This window comes from Triticum aestivum, chromosome 1D (genome assembly GCF_018294505.1).
Source record: "Triticum aestivum cultivar Chinese Spring chromosome 1D, IWGSC CS RefSeq v2.1, whole genome shotgun sequence".
Classification (NCBI taxonomy): domain Eukaryota; kingdom Viridiplantae; phylum Streptophyta; class Magnoliopsida; order Poales; family Poaceae; genus Triticum; species Triticum aestivum.
The window spans coordinates 473504795-473522088 of record NC_057796.1 but is presented as its reverse complement, the minus strand read 5'-3'; the positions used below and the strand labels follow the sequence as shown (position 1 = coordinate 473522088).

The window sequence follows — 17294 nt, the reverse complement described above, 5'->3', positions numbered from 1 at the left end:
AAAAATAATAAGCAAGCTTTCGGGACGAGACTCCGCCGCCACGAGGCGGAACCTTGGCGGAACCAATCTAGGGCTCCGGCAGAGCTGTTCTGCCGGGGACACTTCCCTCCGGGAGGGGGAAATCATCGCCATTGTCATCACCAACGCTCCTCTCATCGGGGTAGGGCAATCTCCATCAACATATTCACCAGCACCATCTCCTCTCAAACCCTAGTTCATCTCTTGTATCCAATTCTTGTCTCTAAAGTCTAGGATTGGTACCCGTAGGTTGCTAGTAGTGTTGATTACTCCTTGTAGTTGATGTTAGTTGGTTTATTTGGTGGAAGATCATATGTTTAGATCCTTTATGCATATTAATACCCCTCTGATTATGAACATGAATATGCTTTGTGAGTAGTTACGTTTGTTCCTGAGGACATGGGAGAAGTCTTGCTATTAGTAGTCATGTGAATTTGGTATTCGTTCGATATTTTGATGAGATGTATGTTGTCTCTCCTCTAGTGGTGTTATGTGAACGTCGACCACATGACACTTCACCATTATTTGGGCCTAGAGGAAGGCATTGGGAAGTAATAAGTAGATGATGGGTTGCTAGAGTGACAGAAGCTTAAACCCTAGTTTATGTGTTGCTTCGTAAGGGGCTGATTTGGATCTACATGTTTCATGCTATGGTTAGGTTTACGTTAATACTTCTTTTGTAGTTGCAGATGCTTGCAATAGGGGTTAATCATAAGTGGGATGCTTGTTCAAGTAAGGGCAGCACCCAAGCACCGGTCCACCCACATATCAAATTATCAAAGTACCGAACGCGAATCATATGAACGTGATGAAAACTAGCTTGATGATAATTCCCATGTGTCCTCGGGAGCGCTTTTCTCTATATAAGAGTTTGTCCAAGCTTGTCCTTTGCTACAAAAAGGATTGGGCCACCTTGCTGCACTTTATTTACTTTTGTTACTTGTTGCTCGTTACCAATTATCTTATCACAAAACTATCTGTTACCTATAATTTCAGTGCTTGCAGAGAATACCTTGCTGAAAACCGCTTATCATTTCCTTCTGCTCCTCGTTGGGTTTGACACTCTTACTTATCGAAAGGACTACGATAGATCCCCTATACTTGTGGGTCATCAAGCAGCCAGAGGGATTCATGGTTGACAAGGATCGAGGAGCACTTAGTTTGCAAATTGAAGAAGAGCTTGTATGGCTTGAAGCAAGCTCCTCGGCAGTGGTACAAGAAGTTTGAGTCTTTTATGACTGGGCTTGGTTACCATAAAGCACAACCTGACCATTGTGTCTTTATGAAGAGGTACGCCGAGGGTGACTTCATTATTCTCTTGTTGTATGTTGATGATATGTTGGTTGTTGGAAATGGCACAAAGAGGATTGCTCTCCTCAAGAAGGCATTGAGTAAATCATTTCCCATGAAGGATTCAGGACCAGCTAAGCAAATACTTGGCATGAAGATCTCCCGTGATAGATCAAAGAAGCTGCTTTGACTCTCACAGGAAAGATACATTGAGAAGGTACTTGAAAGGTTCAATATGAAAGATGCAAAATCTGTTATCTCTCCGCTTGCAGGCCATCACAAACTGAATTCTAAACAATGTCCTACAAGCAAGAAGGAGAAAGAAGAAATGAGAAAAGTACCTTACCAATCTGCTGTGGGCAGTTTGATGTATGCCATGGTATGCACTAGGCCTGACATTGCCTATGCAGTTGGAGTTGTTAGCCGGTTCATGAAAAATCCAGGTAAAGCTCACTGGGAAGCAGTGAAGTGGATTCTCAGGTATCTCAAGGGTACTTCTACATCTTGTCTGTGCTTTGGAAATGGTGATCCTGTATTGCAGGGCTATACAGATGCAGATTACACAGGTGACAAGGATCGTAGGAAGTCCACATCCGGATACCTGATGACTTATGCAGGGGGAGCAGTGTCATGGCAATCAAGATTGCAGAAATGTGTTTCTACATCAACTACAGAAGCTGAGTACATTGTAGTAGTTGATGCTGCCAAGGAAGTTTTGTGGATGAAGAACTTCTTGCAAGAGCTCGGCATGAAGCAAGAGAAGTATGTTCTGTTTTATGACAGTCAGAGTGCTATTCATCTTGCCAAGAATTCAAGCTATCTCTCTCGAACCAAGCACATTGATGTGAGGTACCATTGGATTCGAGATGTCGTGAGTTCCAAGTTGCTGAAACTTGAGAAGATCCATACCGACGACAATGGTTCGGATATGATGACCAAGATATTGCCAAATGAAAAGCTACAAGCATGTTGCAAGGTAGCGGGCATGGCGGTGCCCCCCTCATGAGTCGGAGGGGGAGATTTGTTGGGATATCCTCCTCATGTGGGCTGTGAGGAGATGATCATTTAAGGCCTTTTAGGCAGCCCAAAGAGGAGCATAAGCCCACTACCCATTAGGGTTATGACCTAGGGTCGTTTTGGACTTTGCACATGAGTGGATGGGGATGCTTTACCCTCCATCCAGCAGCCACCACCAAGTGTGACGAAAATCAATTCATCCTCCAAGAGAGAAGAAGAGAGAAAACCAAGAGAGCAAGGGAAGAAGAGGAAGGTTGAAGGAAGAAGAAAAGGGAGCTCCTCCCCAAGGTTGTGATGGTCCAGATCCACTACCTTGTCTCCTTCAAACTTCGGTTCCACCATCTTTGGTGAGATTGTTCCAATCCCTAGTTCTTGAGCCCCAAATCTTGTTGTGTTCATCCAAGATTCAGAAATCTTGATGTATGAGATCCTCTAGTGCTGTCTAGAGAAGAACTTGTTGTATCCCACATTTGATAATAGTGGAAGAGGATTTGGGTGGCTTCGGCCCGTGGGTTTTCCCCTCAAATTGAGGGGTTTTCCACGTAAAAATCTGGTGTCTCTTTGTTGATGCTTGGTGCTGTCCAGAAACTTACTCCTACCACAAGACACTAGGCTGAGGAGTGTCTTGCCTGCTGAGTAACATTTTCTGCCTTCATATATGCTGCTGCATATGTTTCCTTCCGTGCTAAGCAACGATCCTTGAATTAGTACATGATGTGGTGCTGAGATTACTTGTTTCCGCTGCAGTTTTCAGTTAACCACAAGTGTATTTGTGTGCTAATTCCCAACATAAGGATAGTTAATAATTTCAAATACAGGAAGCATTTAATTGTTTCCTTTTCAAAGAGGACATACACTTGATAGTTCAGAATACAGACATAGAATTCAGAGATAGATCTCACAAACTAGAGCATATACATGTTCAACTTGAGAAGAAATTAACGTGGTCACTGCAAAGCACGCGTACAATTTTTTTTGAAAATGGGCAGTGAAAGTACATAAATGACAATTTTGAACATTCAAATTCGATTATACTGCAAATGAGATATGTCATCCTTTCCAATCGGCTCCGAGCTCTTGTATTTTGTTGCTTTCATCTGTTTCGTTCTGAGCAAGCTGTTGACCATTTGTGGTCAATTGCTGCCCCGGAATTGGACCCCATTTTTGGTCTTGTTCTTGCAGTGCTCCATTTGATGGATCCTTGCTGACGCTTTGTTCACCAGAACCACCCACATTTGGTTCATGTGGTGCTGGTGGTCCCACTCCTTGCCGTTCCACTCCTTGGTCGTCGTCATCGTGTGGGGGTTCTTGGTATGGCCAGCGCTTGCTGCTGTGGACGTTGCAATGAGAAAGAATGACCCATATATGAGTTATGAACTCACTACCTGTTGCAAGGCATTTCTTGTGAGCGGAGGCATTCCATGAGGGGGCTGTGTGTACCAGTATATCGGCCCAGACTTCTGCGAGGACCTTCCAGCGAACTACTTCATCAGGGATCTCATGAATCAGAGACCAAGCAAGGCGTGCAGTACTCGCAAGTATCGTATTGGGATGGGTCCTTAATCTGTCCATTTTTCGGTCGTCTTGTTGAGGCACTCCTCTAATCAGCCTTCTGTATATGCTTTGCAGGGTGTCACAACCTTTCAGGATATCTAAAGCCTCATCGACGGTGCTTCTGAATAAGTCATCGGCAGTTAGGAAACTGTCAGGTAGCAAATCTGGTTCTATAACAAGCAGATAGGCACAGTAGCGCGATATACTGTTGGCGGCTATATAATTAGCCCGCAGCCACCCTTCAATTCTGTCTTCCTTTATAACATATGGCTGGGAGGAAAAGCAATTGAGAGCAGTCTTGATTGCAGACAGTAACTCAGAAGTGGTTAAGCTTGAGTTGTAGTGCTGGGCAAGCTCGATCTCACAGAGGCTTGTTGCTATATGCCACACAAGAATGCTATGGCACCATGTACCCAGTTTGAAAGTCCACTCGAAGTTGAACTGCTTAACATCAGTCGGCAGGTCTGACTTTAGTGAGTTCTGCTTAAGATCTAACGAGCAAAGTGACTTGAGAACGGCGGCTTTCACATCCTCTGGCAGCTCCGTTGGGCTGCCTACTTTTGCACCTCTAATTTCTTTTGGGACCAAGCCAAGGCTTAACCAGTAAAGAATGTTCCTAGGATTGTGACCAAATGACTGCAAGAATTCATACTGACCGATCTTATTGTGCCAACGGCGCCCAATTCTACATCCAGGTGTGCACAAGATCTGAACCAAGAACTCCCACAGCCACTCTGGAACCCACTTCAGGGTCCTCGAAGTGTATTCGCGCAGCAACATCACCTTGGTCCAGTCGGACAACAAGTAGGTGACCACCTTCCAAGACTCCTTCAGCACGATAATCCCCATGAATATCCATGTGATGATCAGGTCAACGTTAACCCTGTGTACGACGTGGGCAATTTCCCCCTGTTTAGGCTTGTAGAGTTTATAAATGTCCCTTCCAAGCCAAGCAATGAGAGCAATGGTCAAGGGAGGGTACCAAGCAAAAATCAGCGGGAAGCCACGCCAAAAAAGGATGGGGTATCTAGTGTAGAAATAGTCATTGAGGAACTTTAGCTCCAACTCAGCAATTCTGAATGCTCTCTCAGTGTGGTCTATTTGTGCAGGCAAATCTCCACTGAATGCTCTCTCAGCGTGGTCGTCTATTTGTGCAGGTAAATCTCTGCTGAATGTTCCCTCAGCGTGGTGATGTATTTGTGCAGACAAATCTTCATCCTTCTTGCCAATAATTTCATACATTAATTTTCTGGTGCTTTTAATACTATCGGCTGGCAGGGGTAAGTCGTCAAATCTGCAACGGAGTAGCCGGTATAGTGCAAAGGACAGGCACAGGTCTTTGGTCCATGATGGTTGGACATCCCCTGCATCGTCGTCTGCATGCTGGTTGCTGGGCAGCTGCCAAGTCTTGTCAAGAGTGATGAATACTCCCTCTGACTTCACTTTCAGATAAAATTCATACCCAGGCGCCTGCAGCTGGACCTTCTGCTTCTGATCTCCACAGACCAGGTACTTGTATTTCAACATTGTGGTCGGATCCCCCTCCTTAGAAATACCAGCATCGGTACCCATATATGCTGTCACAAGTGGGGAGCTCCAACCGTGCAAGAAGGAGCCTGAGGCCCAACTGTACGCAACTATTAGGTACATACTTCTCATTTGCTGCATTGCCCAGAGTACCCAGATCGGATGCTTGAACTGACTGTTCTGTGTGCCAATTAAGAAGGCCACCCCTAGAAGTGACATCACCCTAGCACCCTCGGTAATGTGGCTGTTGTCTTGGTCAGGGATGCCGTATGCCGAGATGAAGCAAGCATTGAACCGAAGGTTGACCAATATTAGCGCCCATATTGAAAACAGATCTTTCTTGAAGGGTGCACTCTGCATCAGCCCAATTGTGTAGATGAGTGAGGAATCACTTATGGCGTCGAGGACAAGTAAGAGGTACTTGATGGAGGAGTAGCGGCACCGACGACGGAACATGTCCAAGAATGACATCAGGAGGAAGACAGATGCAATGGCCACAACAAGGAACTCAATTCTCATAAGCACCGCGCTATCACTATCTTCAAAAAGTAAGGACCATTTCACAAGTTCGGTGGCCTTCACCATGTTTTCTCCCTTCGGTTTGCGTGAGCCCCCCTGACAATTATTTTCAAATATTTATTATAAATCAAGTGAATCTGATATTCTTTAAGTACTATTAATATTTGACCAGCTCTAGATCACAGATGTTATCTTATTATTATTTAGTAATAAATAGAAAACTTGCCATTTAAACACAAACCTGCCCCCCTAATGCCATTGTGACCACAAATACTATTGTAACATGTTTATAGATTCCAAAAAAAATATAAAAATGCTAGGAAGTACTTTCCAAGACATATATTTCCTCAAATGTCACATCTAAATAATTCTACCATACCAGAAGTCAAAGTTTAAAAAACATTGACAGTATAAACAATACTAAGTTGGATGGTGAGGTAACTGAGGTTGGGCTGGTTGAACCGAGACCCGAGTCCATGTTTGTGACTACATGGTGTCTTTGCAAAAATCTAAGTCTTATTCCTTTAAAAAGAAACAAAAACCGCACAAGAAGGCGAAAATTTCCACACCAGCACGAGTTTCCACGTGAGAGGCATATTTTGGGATAGCACGGGTCCAACAAACTTGGCTAAATATAAAAACGTCGGTAATTGTGTATGGGAACTTGGGTTGGTCTTTTGGGCTATTTTTGAGGTAGGTAAACTAGACTTCCCTGTGTATGTCCTGGATGACCTTGACTCTCGACTTCACATGACATTATTTAAAACAGGCCTGGAGGAATCTTACTTGGTACTCTGACAACCATGGATTTGTTGTCTTTTACAACGGGTGAATTTCATATGAAATTTCACCTTAGTAATAGAGCCCACAACTTCACATGGAGCATGGTCGCACTCTACGGGGCTGCACAAGATGAGAATAAATCCACCTTCCTTAGGGAATTGGTGAACCCGACGAAGGATAATCCACATCCCATGGTTATTGGGGTGACTTCACTATTATAGGGTACCACGAAAAGAAAAATAAGGACTGCTTTGATATTCGATGTTCTTTCTTCTTCAACGCTGTAATTGATAACTTGAATTTATGGGAAGCCAATATGTTGGGAAGGGTTTGGGGTCGATATACGAGAAACTCGATTGGGTACTCATGGTTACCGAGTGGGAATTAAAATCCCCATTGGCAACAGTGCATGCCCTAGATCGTATCGAGACACTATCGTACCGTGCACCTATTATTCATGATTCCAACTCTGTTGCCTCCCCATATGCTCATCGACCATTCAAATTTGATTTGGATAGGTTACATCATAATTAAGAGCATATGAGAGAAGCCAATGATTGGGAGCACCTATCTCTTTCAGCTTCCAGAGATGAAATTCTAAATCTGTGCCACACAAGGCAATTCCTCTCTAGATGGGCGAAGCACGCCAGTGGTATGTAGAAGAAAAGCAACGCCTTGCTGCCATCACTCATGACCTTGATTAAAAAGCGGACTCGTATTTTGTCTCAACTTGAGATTGATACGAAAAATCAATCCAATGAGCAAATTATTTGCATGTTGCGAGAGGAGGAAATCAAGTGCTACCAAAGATACAAAGCCGATTTCATCCTGGAGGGAGACGACAATACACAATACTTTTAAATGCTTGCCAATGGGCGACACAGGAAGAGGTGTCTTTTTAACCTCCAACAGGATGAGGGACGGATCGAGGGCCAGGAAAAGTTGAAACGCTATATCAAAAGATACTACTAATCTCTGTTTGGGGCTCCAGAGGAAGGGAACATTACCCTCGATAAAACCTGAAGGCTCCGGAGGAAAGCACTTTACCCTCGATGAAACCTAAACAGATGACATCCCACAAGTCACGGCAGAAGAAAACGATACACTCACGCACCTTTCTTAGGTGATGAGAGATGCGGTGTTCCAAGTGCAACATAACAAAGCTCTAGGTCTTGATGGTTTACCCGCAGAGTTCTGTCAGAACGTCCTAGGATATTATCAAGACTTACCTTCTCGAGTTGTTCAATTTTTTCACGCCCACCAACTTGATCTTTCTTGGCTAAATTTGGTGACATTATTTTGTTATCTAAAGTTAATGAAGTTGAACTGATTCAACAATATAGCTAGATCGATATGCCTCCTTGATGTCAGCTTAAAAATCTTCACCAAAGTGGCTACTAATAGGCTAAATGCGGTTGATGACCATGTGATTTGGCCGTCCCAATTGGCATTCATGCAAGGAACGAACATACTCAATGGAGTATCTATTCTTGATGAGACAATTAATGAGATGCATTGAAGAAAATGAGTGGGGCAGTATTCAAAATTGACTTTGAAAAGGCTTATGATAAATTCAAGTGGTTGTTTCTCCAACAGACCCTAAGAATGGAAGGTTTCTCCGAGAAATCGCGTGAATGGGTAAAAAAAAAATAATTCTAGAGGTAGTGTGCCTATTAAAGTCAATGATGACATAGGCCATTACTTCCGTACCAAAAAAGGAATACCTCAGGACGACCCATTGTATCCAATGTTATTTAACATTGTTGCTTATATGTTGGCCATCCGGATTGAACATACCAAGCAAAATGGACAAATTGCAGGAGTGATGCCACACCTTGTCAATGGGGGCCTCTCTATTTTAGAATATGCCAGTGATACGGTTCTTTTTATAAAACATGACCTAGATAAGGCTAAGAATCTAAAACTCTTGCTTTCAGCCTTCGAGCAAATGTGTCGGCTTAAAATCAACTTTCATAAGAGTGAATTGTTCTACTTCAGAGAAGCTAAGGAGGTGGTGCACAATACGCTGATTTGTTTGGCTGATTTGCACAATACACACAAGGCCATTTCCCGATTAAATATCTGGGGATACCGATTCATTATTGGCGCCTCACTAGGGTGGAGTGCAAACATGTCGAAGAGTACTTAGAGAAATGGTTGAGAAGCTGGAAAGGCAAGTTGCTCCTTGTTGGAGGATGAGTAGTTCTGATCAACTCGGTTCTCACAAACATAGTTCTCTATATGGTTTCATTTTTCCAACTCCTAAAGGGTTCTGCAGAGACTGGATTCTTTCAGATCCAGATTCTTCTGGCAAGGAGATGATGAAAATAAAAAGTATTGTCTCACGAAATGGAGCATGGTTTGTCGGCCGAAAGATCTGAGAGGTCAGGCATTCAAGACCTCCAGGTCAAAAATGATGTCTTACTCAGTAAAGGGCTATTCAATCTATTTACTAGAGAGGGTGTTTGGCAAACCCTGCTACGTAATAAGTATCTAGGCCAAAAGGTGGTGTTGGAGTCATATTGGAAGCTAGGGGTCTTGCATTTTTGGGCAGGTATGATGGTGGCAAAGAAGCATCTTTTCCGCCATGGGTCTTTCATGATAAAGGAATAAAAGGATGGCCTGGAGATATGTTTCTAGGAGGATAAGTGGTTAGGAAACACCACTCTCTAGGAACAAAATCCGGCCTTGTACCGCATTGTCGGCAATAACAATGATATTCTTGTGCATGTGCTCAGCTCCAACCCCCGGATGTATCTTTTTGGAGGACCTGGTTGGCCCCGTCTTATGTCATGACGGAGGGAGTACTTGATTGTCAATAAAGTTTGCTATCAATTTGTTATAACTTTGATCACTAATATAGGAAAAAGATAGATTGGTGGGTGAAAGTAGCAATTGACTTTGATGTATTTCAAGAGGGTAATCATTTACATGTTTAATTATGATATCAAATTACTCCCTTCCTACTTTCTCCATTTACAGTTTGTCTTGGATTATGTACTGGTGCTAGCTGACATGGTATAATAAAATTGGAGTTCATAACTAACTTTCTGTTTTTGTTTTACTTGAATGGTGCTTTTCTCTGAAATAAATGGACAAAGGAAACACACAAGCTGCTATATTGGTCCAGCCAAACAAATTTCATGCTTCCCGTACTGACTCCAACAGTATTGGTAATCATGCTAATTTGGTCACTAGTATGATACTAATTGACGATAGATCAAAGAGAATTAAACCAAGTAGCTCAGTTTATTGGTCGACCTGATCATTTGCCATGCGCACATGCTACTAACCTGCTCATATGTTGTACAGTTCAAAACAGGGTGCTACTTGAGTTCCTAAAACTATTTACGCCATGGCAAGGTTAAGTCTTTTATGAAGCTGGTCTGAGGGAATTAGGTCTGAACCTGAACTAGAGAGTTTAAATATGGTTCTAAAAAATAAAAATAAAACCTAAGGCAAAGTGTGAACAAATGGTCCTTTTAGGTTCTAGTTCTTCTCCTGGGTCTTGAATATGAAGCTCAGCTATTTACTTGACAACTGATCAAGTGTGCAACAGGGTCCTCTTTTTAGGCTTAGCATGGAACAGCTTAGTCTTCTACAGTATTTGTTTACACTTGACACAGCCAAGCATGTAAACCAAAATACTGATCCACAAAGCAAAGTAAGGTACTCCCTCTGTAAACTAATATAAGAGCATTTAGATCACTAAAGTAGTGACCTAAACGCTCTTATATTAGTTTGGAGGGAGTACTTCTTATATCTTCAGATATTTGCATGTGGACTTGTTCAGTCAGCAACCATTTATCTATGGTACTGGCAAATAGTGCACTTGGTGAGAAATACCCATTACAGGTTATGCCCGTATCGCAAACCATGCATCTCTACAGAACATTGCCTAATGTATACTAAGGGTTTGTATCTGTTACAACCTGTTATGTACAATGACATGAACCTGAACTTGAATGTAAAAGGTGCTGCTGCACATATAGTACAGGTACTACTCTTAACTGAAAACCGAACCTACAGTTAATTTTCTGGACTGTGCACTTTATCAAGAAAAGCATGCAAACAAGATTTTTCCTCCATCCGGATTTATACGCCCCCCCCCCCCCCCCCCTCTCTCGAATTGAGCCTAATCTTGACCCAAAATTCGACCAATAAATTATGAGTTATATGACACAAAAATATATATCATTTGGTAAATCATATATTGTGAGTCAAATTTAGCATTTAGGCTCAGTATTTGCGGACTAATATACCTAGACGGAGGGAGTACTCGCATGCAAGATCAAGGTGCTCACTGTATTTTAGCGACGGGCATGCAACTTAACTTGTTAAATCAGCAGAGATGTATAATCTAGCAGGTAGGGAAAAGTAATTCCTCATGCCAATCTGCTTGTTCAGCTAACCATGCTATTCATGGTGCCCATAAATACAAATACAAGGTTTTACCTGTACTAGATGGTAGCTAAATCGGTTGGGGAGGATGCCTTGACTCCACTCTTCTTGATATTCTTCCTTGCCTTCCCTGGTGCTTTCCTTGTTCTGCTTGTTCTGCTCCGCCTGTTTTTGCGGGGGAGCTCTGCTCCACCTCTTGCCGAGCTGTGGCTGATTCTGGGATTCTCCGCCCAGGCTCCTTTTCCTCCCCCAGTTCCTTGTGTCCCTCGATGCTTGGCTATCCTAGGTGGCCGCCCTGGCTCCTGGGTCTTGGTTCTTGAGGAGAAATGCTAGTAAGATGCTAGCGTGTGAGGTTTGGTCCAGCTAGGCAACGACTCTGCCTGGTCAATTTCTGATAGTACTAGGTATTGTCAGAATAAGGGAAGAACATGGTTAATAATATTGCCAACGGCTGGCTACATGATGTTGTCATGTCATATATAGTCATGACAACATGGCGGCGGTGGCTATACATCTTGGTCGTGTGGGCGGCAAGAGGTGTAGCGGCGGGTGGCTCAGGCGAGCCATTTGTCTTTGGCAGTGGCGGCGCCCTGATCTAGATCTGGGGATTTGGACTCGCCACACGCTCTCTTGAAGACCTCATGGTGGCACGAGGGAGCTGCCGAGCGAAAGCTCTGCGCTTTGTCGCCGACGACAGCGACGCTCGTGGGCGCCGTTATCTTCTTGAAGACGTCGTCGTGGTGCTCCTCTCCGTGCTTGAGTTTCGGGTGAAAACCCTTGTCCTTTGGACTCGACAGCGGCGACGCCTGGCGTCGTTCCCCCTCCTGAGGGCGTTGTCGTGGAGCTTAGGTGTTCTAGGGTGTAGTGTAGCGGTGTTATCAGGTCTTCCTGTGTTATCTTCCGGTTTCGTAGTCTCCTGCGGTCTGCGTTTCCGATTATCTTGACATCGGCTTTGTAAGAGGGTTACCTCACCACTTTGTATCGTTCGGCCGTGTACTTTGTATGGTTGTTGCTTTATTTATAAAGCGGGGCGAAAGCCTGTCGAGATATATAGTCACCACTTATAGTCACTTTCTTCGTATTTATTGTATTTTTTTAGAAGTACGCATTTAGCTAGGCTCTTGCATGAGAGCCCACTTCATTCACTTTTTCATGTCTCTCCTCATAGGCAAAATTGCCATGTAAGCGGGGGTGAGGGTGTTGGGAAACTGCTGGAGCACGTTTTTTGCATCAACTTTCCTCTATGCGTGCTTTTTTTGGAGTGAGGGAGCTGCTGGAGATGCTCTAAGCATGCTTTGACAGAGCACATATAGCAATGATCAAAGGCATGTATCCACGTCCAGACCAAGCGAATAAAGCAATACTAAATTAAAAATCAAATCGTAAAAGTACATAATTGATGTCGTTGATCTTTTGCTTTCCTCTTGGAACAAGGCACATACATTCTCTTGTCATGGTTGGTAAGATGTCCTATATGCACATCAATGTTCCAGCTGCCTTTTTTTCATGTCAGGGCATCAGTATTAACTTCCTTGGCCGCCTGGTCCGGTGGCGGCGGGCCACAAGATTTGATTGCTGTCCAAATGGAAATGGACAACGAGCTCCTCTCTGCATCGACCTAATTAATGTCCAAACATGTAAATAATTGGACTCTGGACATTTTCAAACAAGGTGTCCCTACTGGCACTTCTGTGGGATGAATGAACTCTGATTCGGCATGACGACCGGTTAGCTTCCTCCGGCGTCCCCTTCCACGTGACTTCCACAAATCTTCACCTACTCCCCGATCTCTCACCCTCACTCTCTCTGCGTGTGATCCCCTGCTCCCGCACCGCCCATTGCTTTTGATTCCCAGCCCGCCACCCCCCGCCAGGCACGAGAAGCAGTTCTTGTCAAAGGATTCTGTACGTACTTCAGGTCAGTTTGATGGCTTCCTTGTATATGTTTGTGCTGTCAAGTTTCTGGGAATTATAGCCTCGCATTTTTGGCAAGCTGCATTCCAATGTTTCTCAACTGCTGCATACCATTCCAATGTTACCTCGTCGATTTCCATTTAGAGAAACCGTGAGTCTTACAAGTTATAACATGCCAAATAGGAAAGCTAGAAACAGAACAGCCAGAAATGTGTTCTAGCATGGCACGGGCAATTAACCACACAGCGCCCTAATGCCTAACCTGCTGGACATACCATCAGTATCCACACACCCAGCATAGAGCACACCGGATTGAACTTTAAATCTTACGAAGTAGCCACTACAGGACATGACTAGATAAAGGAAGCAACAAGGGAAGAACATATGATCTCAGATAAGATCACCCCATAGCAATCCTGGGTACATTAGGCGCCCAAACATGCGTCCTAGAGTAGAATCTCCTGCATCGCCTTCTTGATCCTCAGCACTCCATCAATGCTTCCACCGCCTGTTCTTGTTTACAAGATTGCCTTGCCCCGTTTGTGAGATAATGGCATAGATTAAAACTGACAGCCGCAGGATCATTAGGGAATTGTTGTTCAAACCAGGCTGCATTTCTAGTTTTTCAAATTGTCTAGGAAAGAGCCAGGCTGCATACCATTCCGTTCGTCAATTTCATATTATTATGCGTTTGATGTCTTTTTTTCTTTCCCTTTTCGTAGGTGGCAGCACATACTAAGAAATTTTCCTGGCTCCGCCACTGCATCCAGCTGCTTATCCTTGCAATGGCGTTCAAAATCATCCTAAGTATCGTACACAAGGATGGCGAAATACTCAACCCTATAGTTATTCAATTCATCGTCGCCCTCACTACAGCGCTCATGGTGACCCGATTTGTGCTGGATGCTTTGCGGCATCGGTCAACAGGCAACGCCATGAGAATGACTCTGATCGTTATGGACGCAGTAACCCAAGCATTGACCATATACAGTCTTGGGATCATGCAACGCCCCTCCGATAAGGACTACTACTACAAGGTGTGGGCTGTGCTGTTGGTCACCCTCCGTTACAGCGTCAAGATAGGCCGCCCGGCCGGCATCGCCCTGAAGCAAACCCCGTTGGTAGACCTCATGTCCTCCTTCTGGTCTGCCAACATCCTCCGCTCTAAGGCGCCCAAGATTCTCAAGGTAACTGGTTGGCTGCTTTGGTCAGTCAACTCTTTACGCATCATCTATGGTTTTATCTCCTCTGAATTTGCCAACGATAGCCACAGAGAGGATTTGAGACTATTAACAGAGTACATGCGTCATGAGCACAAAGCTGGTGGTGGGGGTGATGGTGACCCTGTCACAATGAAGGGGTACCGGTACTTGGTGCGGGGCGAAGCCAAGAAACGGAAGATGAAGAAGAACGAAACCGGCGGACAAGCAAGAGATACTGGTATGGTAGAGGAAACTGGGAATATCAGGAGGCTCTTGCTGGCGTTGAGAGATGAGCACAAGGAGATCCTGACGCTTGAGAAGATCTGGGAGGAGCCGGCCGATCCGGCTGACGCCCTTGACGAGGAGCTCAAGGACCTCTGCCTCTCCTTTGCACTCTACAAGCTCCTTCGCAGGCGCTTCTTCAACTTCGGCATCCATGAGGCCAAGCTGAAAAGGACAAGACGGCTGGTTCTTGATGGGATCCTCAGTGAGCCCTGCAACTCCGAAAGGGCGTTCCGTGTCAGCGAGGCTGAGTTGTCTTTCCTCAATGATTTCTTCAATAGCAGGCATGCCATAGTATTTGCAAAAGGTTTTCCATTCATCCGGCTCCTGCTATCCACCATTCTGATAGGGGGGATTGGAGGCATGGCGGTTGCTATCTATAGCTTTTCCAAGGTTGGCACAAGAGACGAGCTCGGCAATGTTCATGGTGGAGTAACTTTTACATGGTTTCTCCTGTGTTTCCTTTTTGTAAAAGAGACATGGGAGATCACAACTTACGTGTTCTCAGACTGGACCAAGATAATTTTGTTGTGCCAGTACGTGCAGAAGCCATGGTGGCTGCAAAGCCCGGTGACCAAGGTTCTTGTGCGGAAGCTCTGCAGGCTCTCTGTGCCCTGGTTGCCAAGATGGCATGGAAAGGTTGGCCAATGCAACCTTCTCTTCCCCTCCTGTTTTGTCTTCCCCACCAATTTGTTCTTTCCAGAAGGATGTTCCAGGTACTTTGTACATCTGTCCCAGGAAGTGAAGCGTGCTGTGATCAACTGTCTCAGAGACTGCTTGGCTGAGGATCCCCCGCGGTTGGACAACTACCTTGAGCGAGCATTTGGCAAAGTCGAGGCAACTGCCGGTTTTCGCGCAAATTTCACCGGAGCGGTAAATGGCGTGAAGGATTCTGTGCACATTCTGCTGGTTTGGCATATTGCTACATGCTACTGCGAGATTGATCTCGCTGAAAACAGAGAGGTCTCAGCCAGTATGTATTGGAGTGGGCAAGACTTTGGCCGGCGCAAACCTTGGGAAGGCGATTCAGATCTTCTGTGGTCTCAGTACATGATTGCTAGGACATTGTCGCAGTACTGCGCGTATGCGCTCACACTGGTTCCTCCTCTAGTGCCTGGGAACAGCCTAATGGCCAGGTCGGTGCTGATAAAGGTGCGTCAAGAAAAAAGTCGCCTTTTCAACGGAAAATTTGACTCATGTGCTCCTTGTTATCAGTCCACCCAGATGCTTGGACGGCTCAAGAAATATGCATCAGAGGAGATAGAATTGTATAATAAAAAAGTGGACGGGGGAAAACAGGACGAGGAAAACCAGGATGGGAAAAAAGAGGAAAATCTAGACGACACCATATTGAAGAAGGGGGCAGATCTTGGCAAGAAGCTGGCAGAAGCGTTCAGCGGTGACAAGCCGGAAGATCTGTGGAGCTTCTTGTCAGAGTTCTGGGCAGGATTTGTTATCCACCTGGCTGCATCTACAAGGGCTTCTCAGCACAAGATATTTCTGAGCTCTGGCGGGGAGCTCATGACACATCTCTGGGCGTTGCTAACCCATGCCGGCATCCTAGGGGAGGTCCAGCACGGCGACCAAGATTTTGATACAGCACTAACGCAAGAAGATGTTTACGATCAGACTGTGCAGTCTTAGGTGGGAAAATCTGCACTGCCGTTTCATGTGAAAATGTATGAAGATTAGTGGGGTTCGAAATATGCTTCTGCTGGTGTCTAAGAAGCTATCCGAGGCGACACGCTGGGCGCCTGGGTCAGAAGGATTTGCAATGGGTGATGATCTTCGACTTGATCAAAGCTGGAGGTTGCTTGTGTGTTTTGTAAGTTCATCAATTCGTTGTTATTTGTTGCTATTTCCTGTTGTTGGCTGTATGCCTAGTTTTGTTGACTAGTAGATGTTAGTTTGCTGTCTTGGGTTAAAAAAGCATCTGATGGAGTGGCTTGTGCACTGGAGATGCATGGATCAAGTTCCTGAAGAGTCCCAAACTCCTTTTTCTTGAATGGAAATGGGGGTTGTATGTCACCTTTAATCAACAAAAAGTGAAAATGCATCGGTTTGTTTCGTGTTGTTTCTTATTGTTGTTGTTGTTGTTGTTGTTGTTGTTGTTGTTGTGAAGAGTGTGTGTTCAAACTAATGTAATCATTTCTTTTGTTTGACGAAATAGGGTTTCCCTTCGCTTTATATTATAAAGCATGTACATCGATCACAAGGTAACTGCCTGGGGCGAACGGCACAACAGCCCAAAGAAAAGAAAAGAAGACAAAAAAGCCAACAACGGCAACTCGACAAGCATGAATGGTCCACCACCGCTGCGCTCTCCATCTACGTCCCACCACTCGCCATGGCACCAAACCTCCGCGTATCAAACAACACCTCCAAGAAGGAATGCGACGCCAACGACGCTGCTATCCGGACAAGTCCTAGGGTTTCCCCCGGCACGCAGAAGGAGAGCGGGGGATGGGTAGCACCGACGCCCTTCAGGAAGGAATGGCGGCACCCACCGGCGTCACCACGTCGGAGTCGGAAGAACCGGCAGGGATTTCTCCTGCACCCCCATGCCCCGGCGCCCACTAGAACGGAGCCAAACCACCGTCTTGCCACCCGCAAGCACGCGCCACACAGTCTTGGACCCATGCACGCCGTCTTGCTGCGAACACCACCATGAGGACAAGAGAGCAGAGACAAGATGCGCCTAGATGGCACGGACGGAAGCATCGGAGCCGAACGGGAGGGAACCGCCTCCACCGGCGTCACGTTGGAGGCCTCTGCCTCCCGCACCGAC

The 17294-nt window shown here is 45.1% G+C and overlaps 2 protein-coding genes across 3 annotated transcripts; one reads left to right on the top strand and one right to left on the bottom strand.

Annotated features, from left to right (window-relative positions):
• Positions 1 to 3131: 3131 nt before the first annotated feature.
• Positions 3132 to 11497, bottom strand: LOC123183142 (uncharacterized). 2 transcript variants are annotated; one of them, XM_044595882.1, is made up of 2 exons: positions 11164 to 11497; positions 3132 to 5760 (listed from the first exon to the last, which is right to left on the bottom strand). In XM_044595882.1, the coding sequence occupies exon 2, from the start codon at positions 5623 to 5625 to the stop codon at positions 3376 to 3378; it is 2250 nt and encodes a 749-aa protein (XP_044451817.1). In that variant the 5' UTR covers positions 5626 to 5760; positions 11164 to 11497; the 3' UTR covers positions 3132 to 3375. The 2 variants fall into 2 exon arrangements, with proteins under 2 accessions (XP_044451817.1, XP_044451816.1); XM_044595881.1 differs by lacking the exon at positions 11164 to 11497 and having other exon boundaries at positions 3132 to 5991.
• Positions 11498 to 12669: 1172 nt separating this feature from the next.
• Positions 12670 to 16583, top strand: LOC123183141 (uncharacterized). The gene is made up of 2 exons (XM_044595880.1): positions 12670 to 13026; positions 13745 to 16583. Exon 2 carries the CDS (start codon positions 13808 to 13810, stop codon positions 16148 to 16150), a length of 2343 nt encoding a protein of 780 aa, XP_044451815.1. The 5' UTR covers positions 12670 to 13026; positions 13745 to 13807; the 3' UTR covers positions 16151 to 16583.
• The last annotated feature ends 711 nt before the right edge of the window (positions 16584 to 17294 follow it).

Bases quoted from the DNA above. Each gene is read 5' to 3' on its own strand.
- LOC123183141 (XM_044595880.1), top strand. From the start codon at position 13,808: ATGGCGTTCAAAATCATCCTAAGTATCGTACACAAGGATGGCGAAATA.
- LOC123183142 (XM_044595881.1), bottom strand. From the start codon at position 5,991: ATGGTGAAGGCCACCGAACTTGTGAAATGGTCCTTACTTTTTGAAGAT.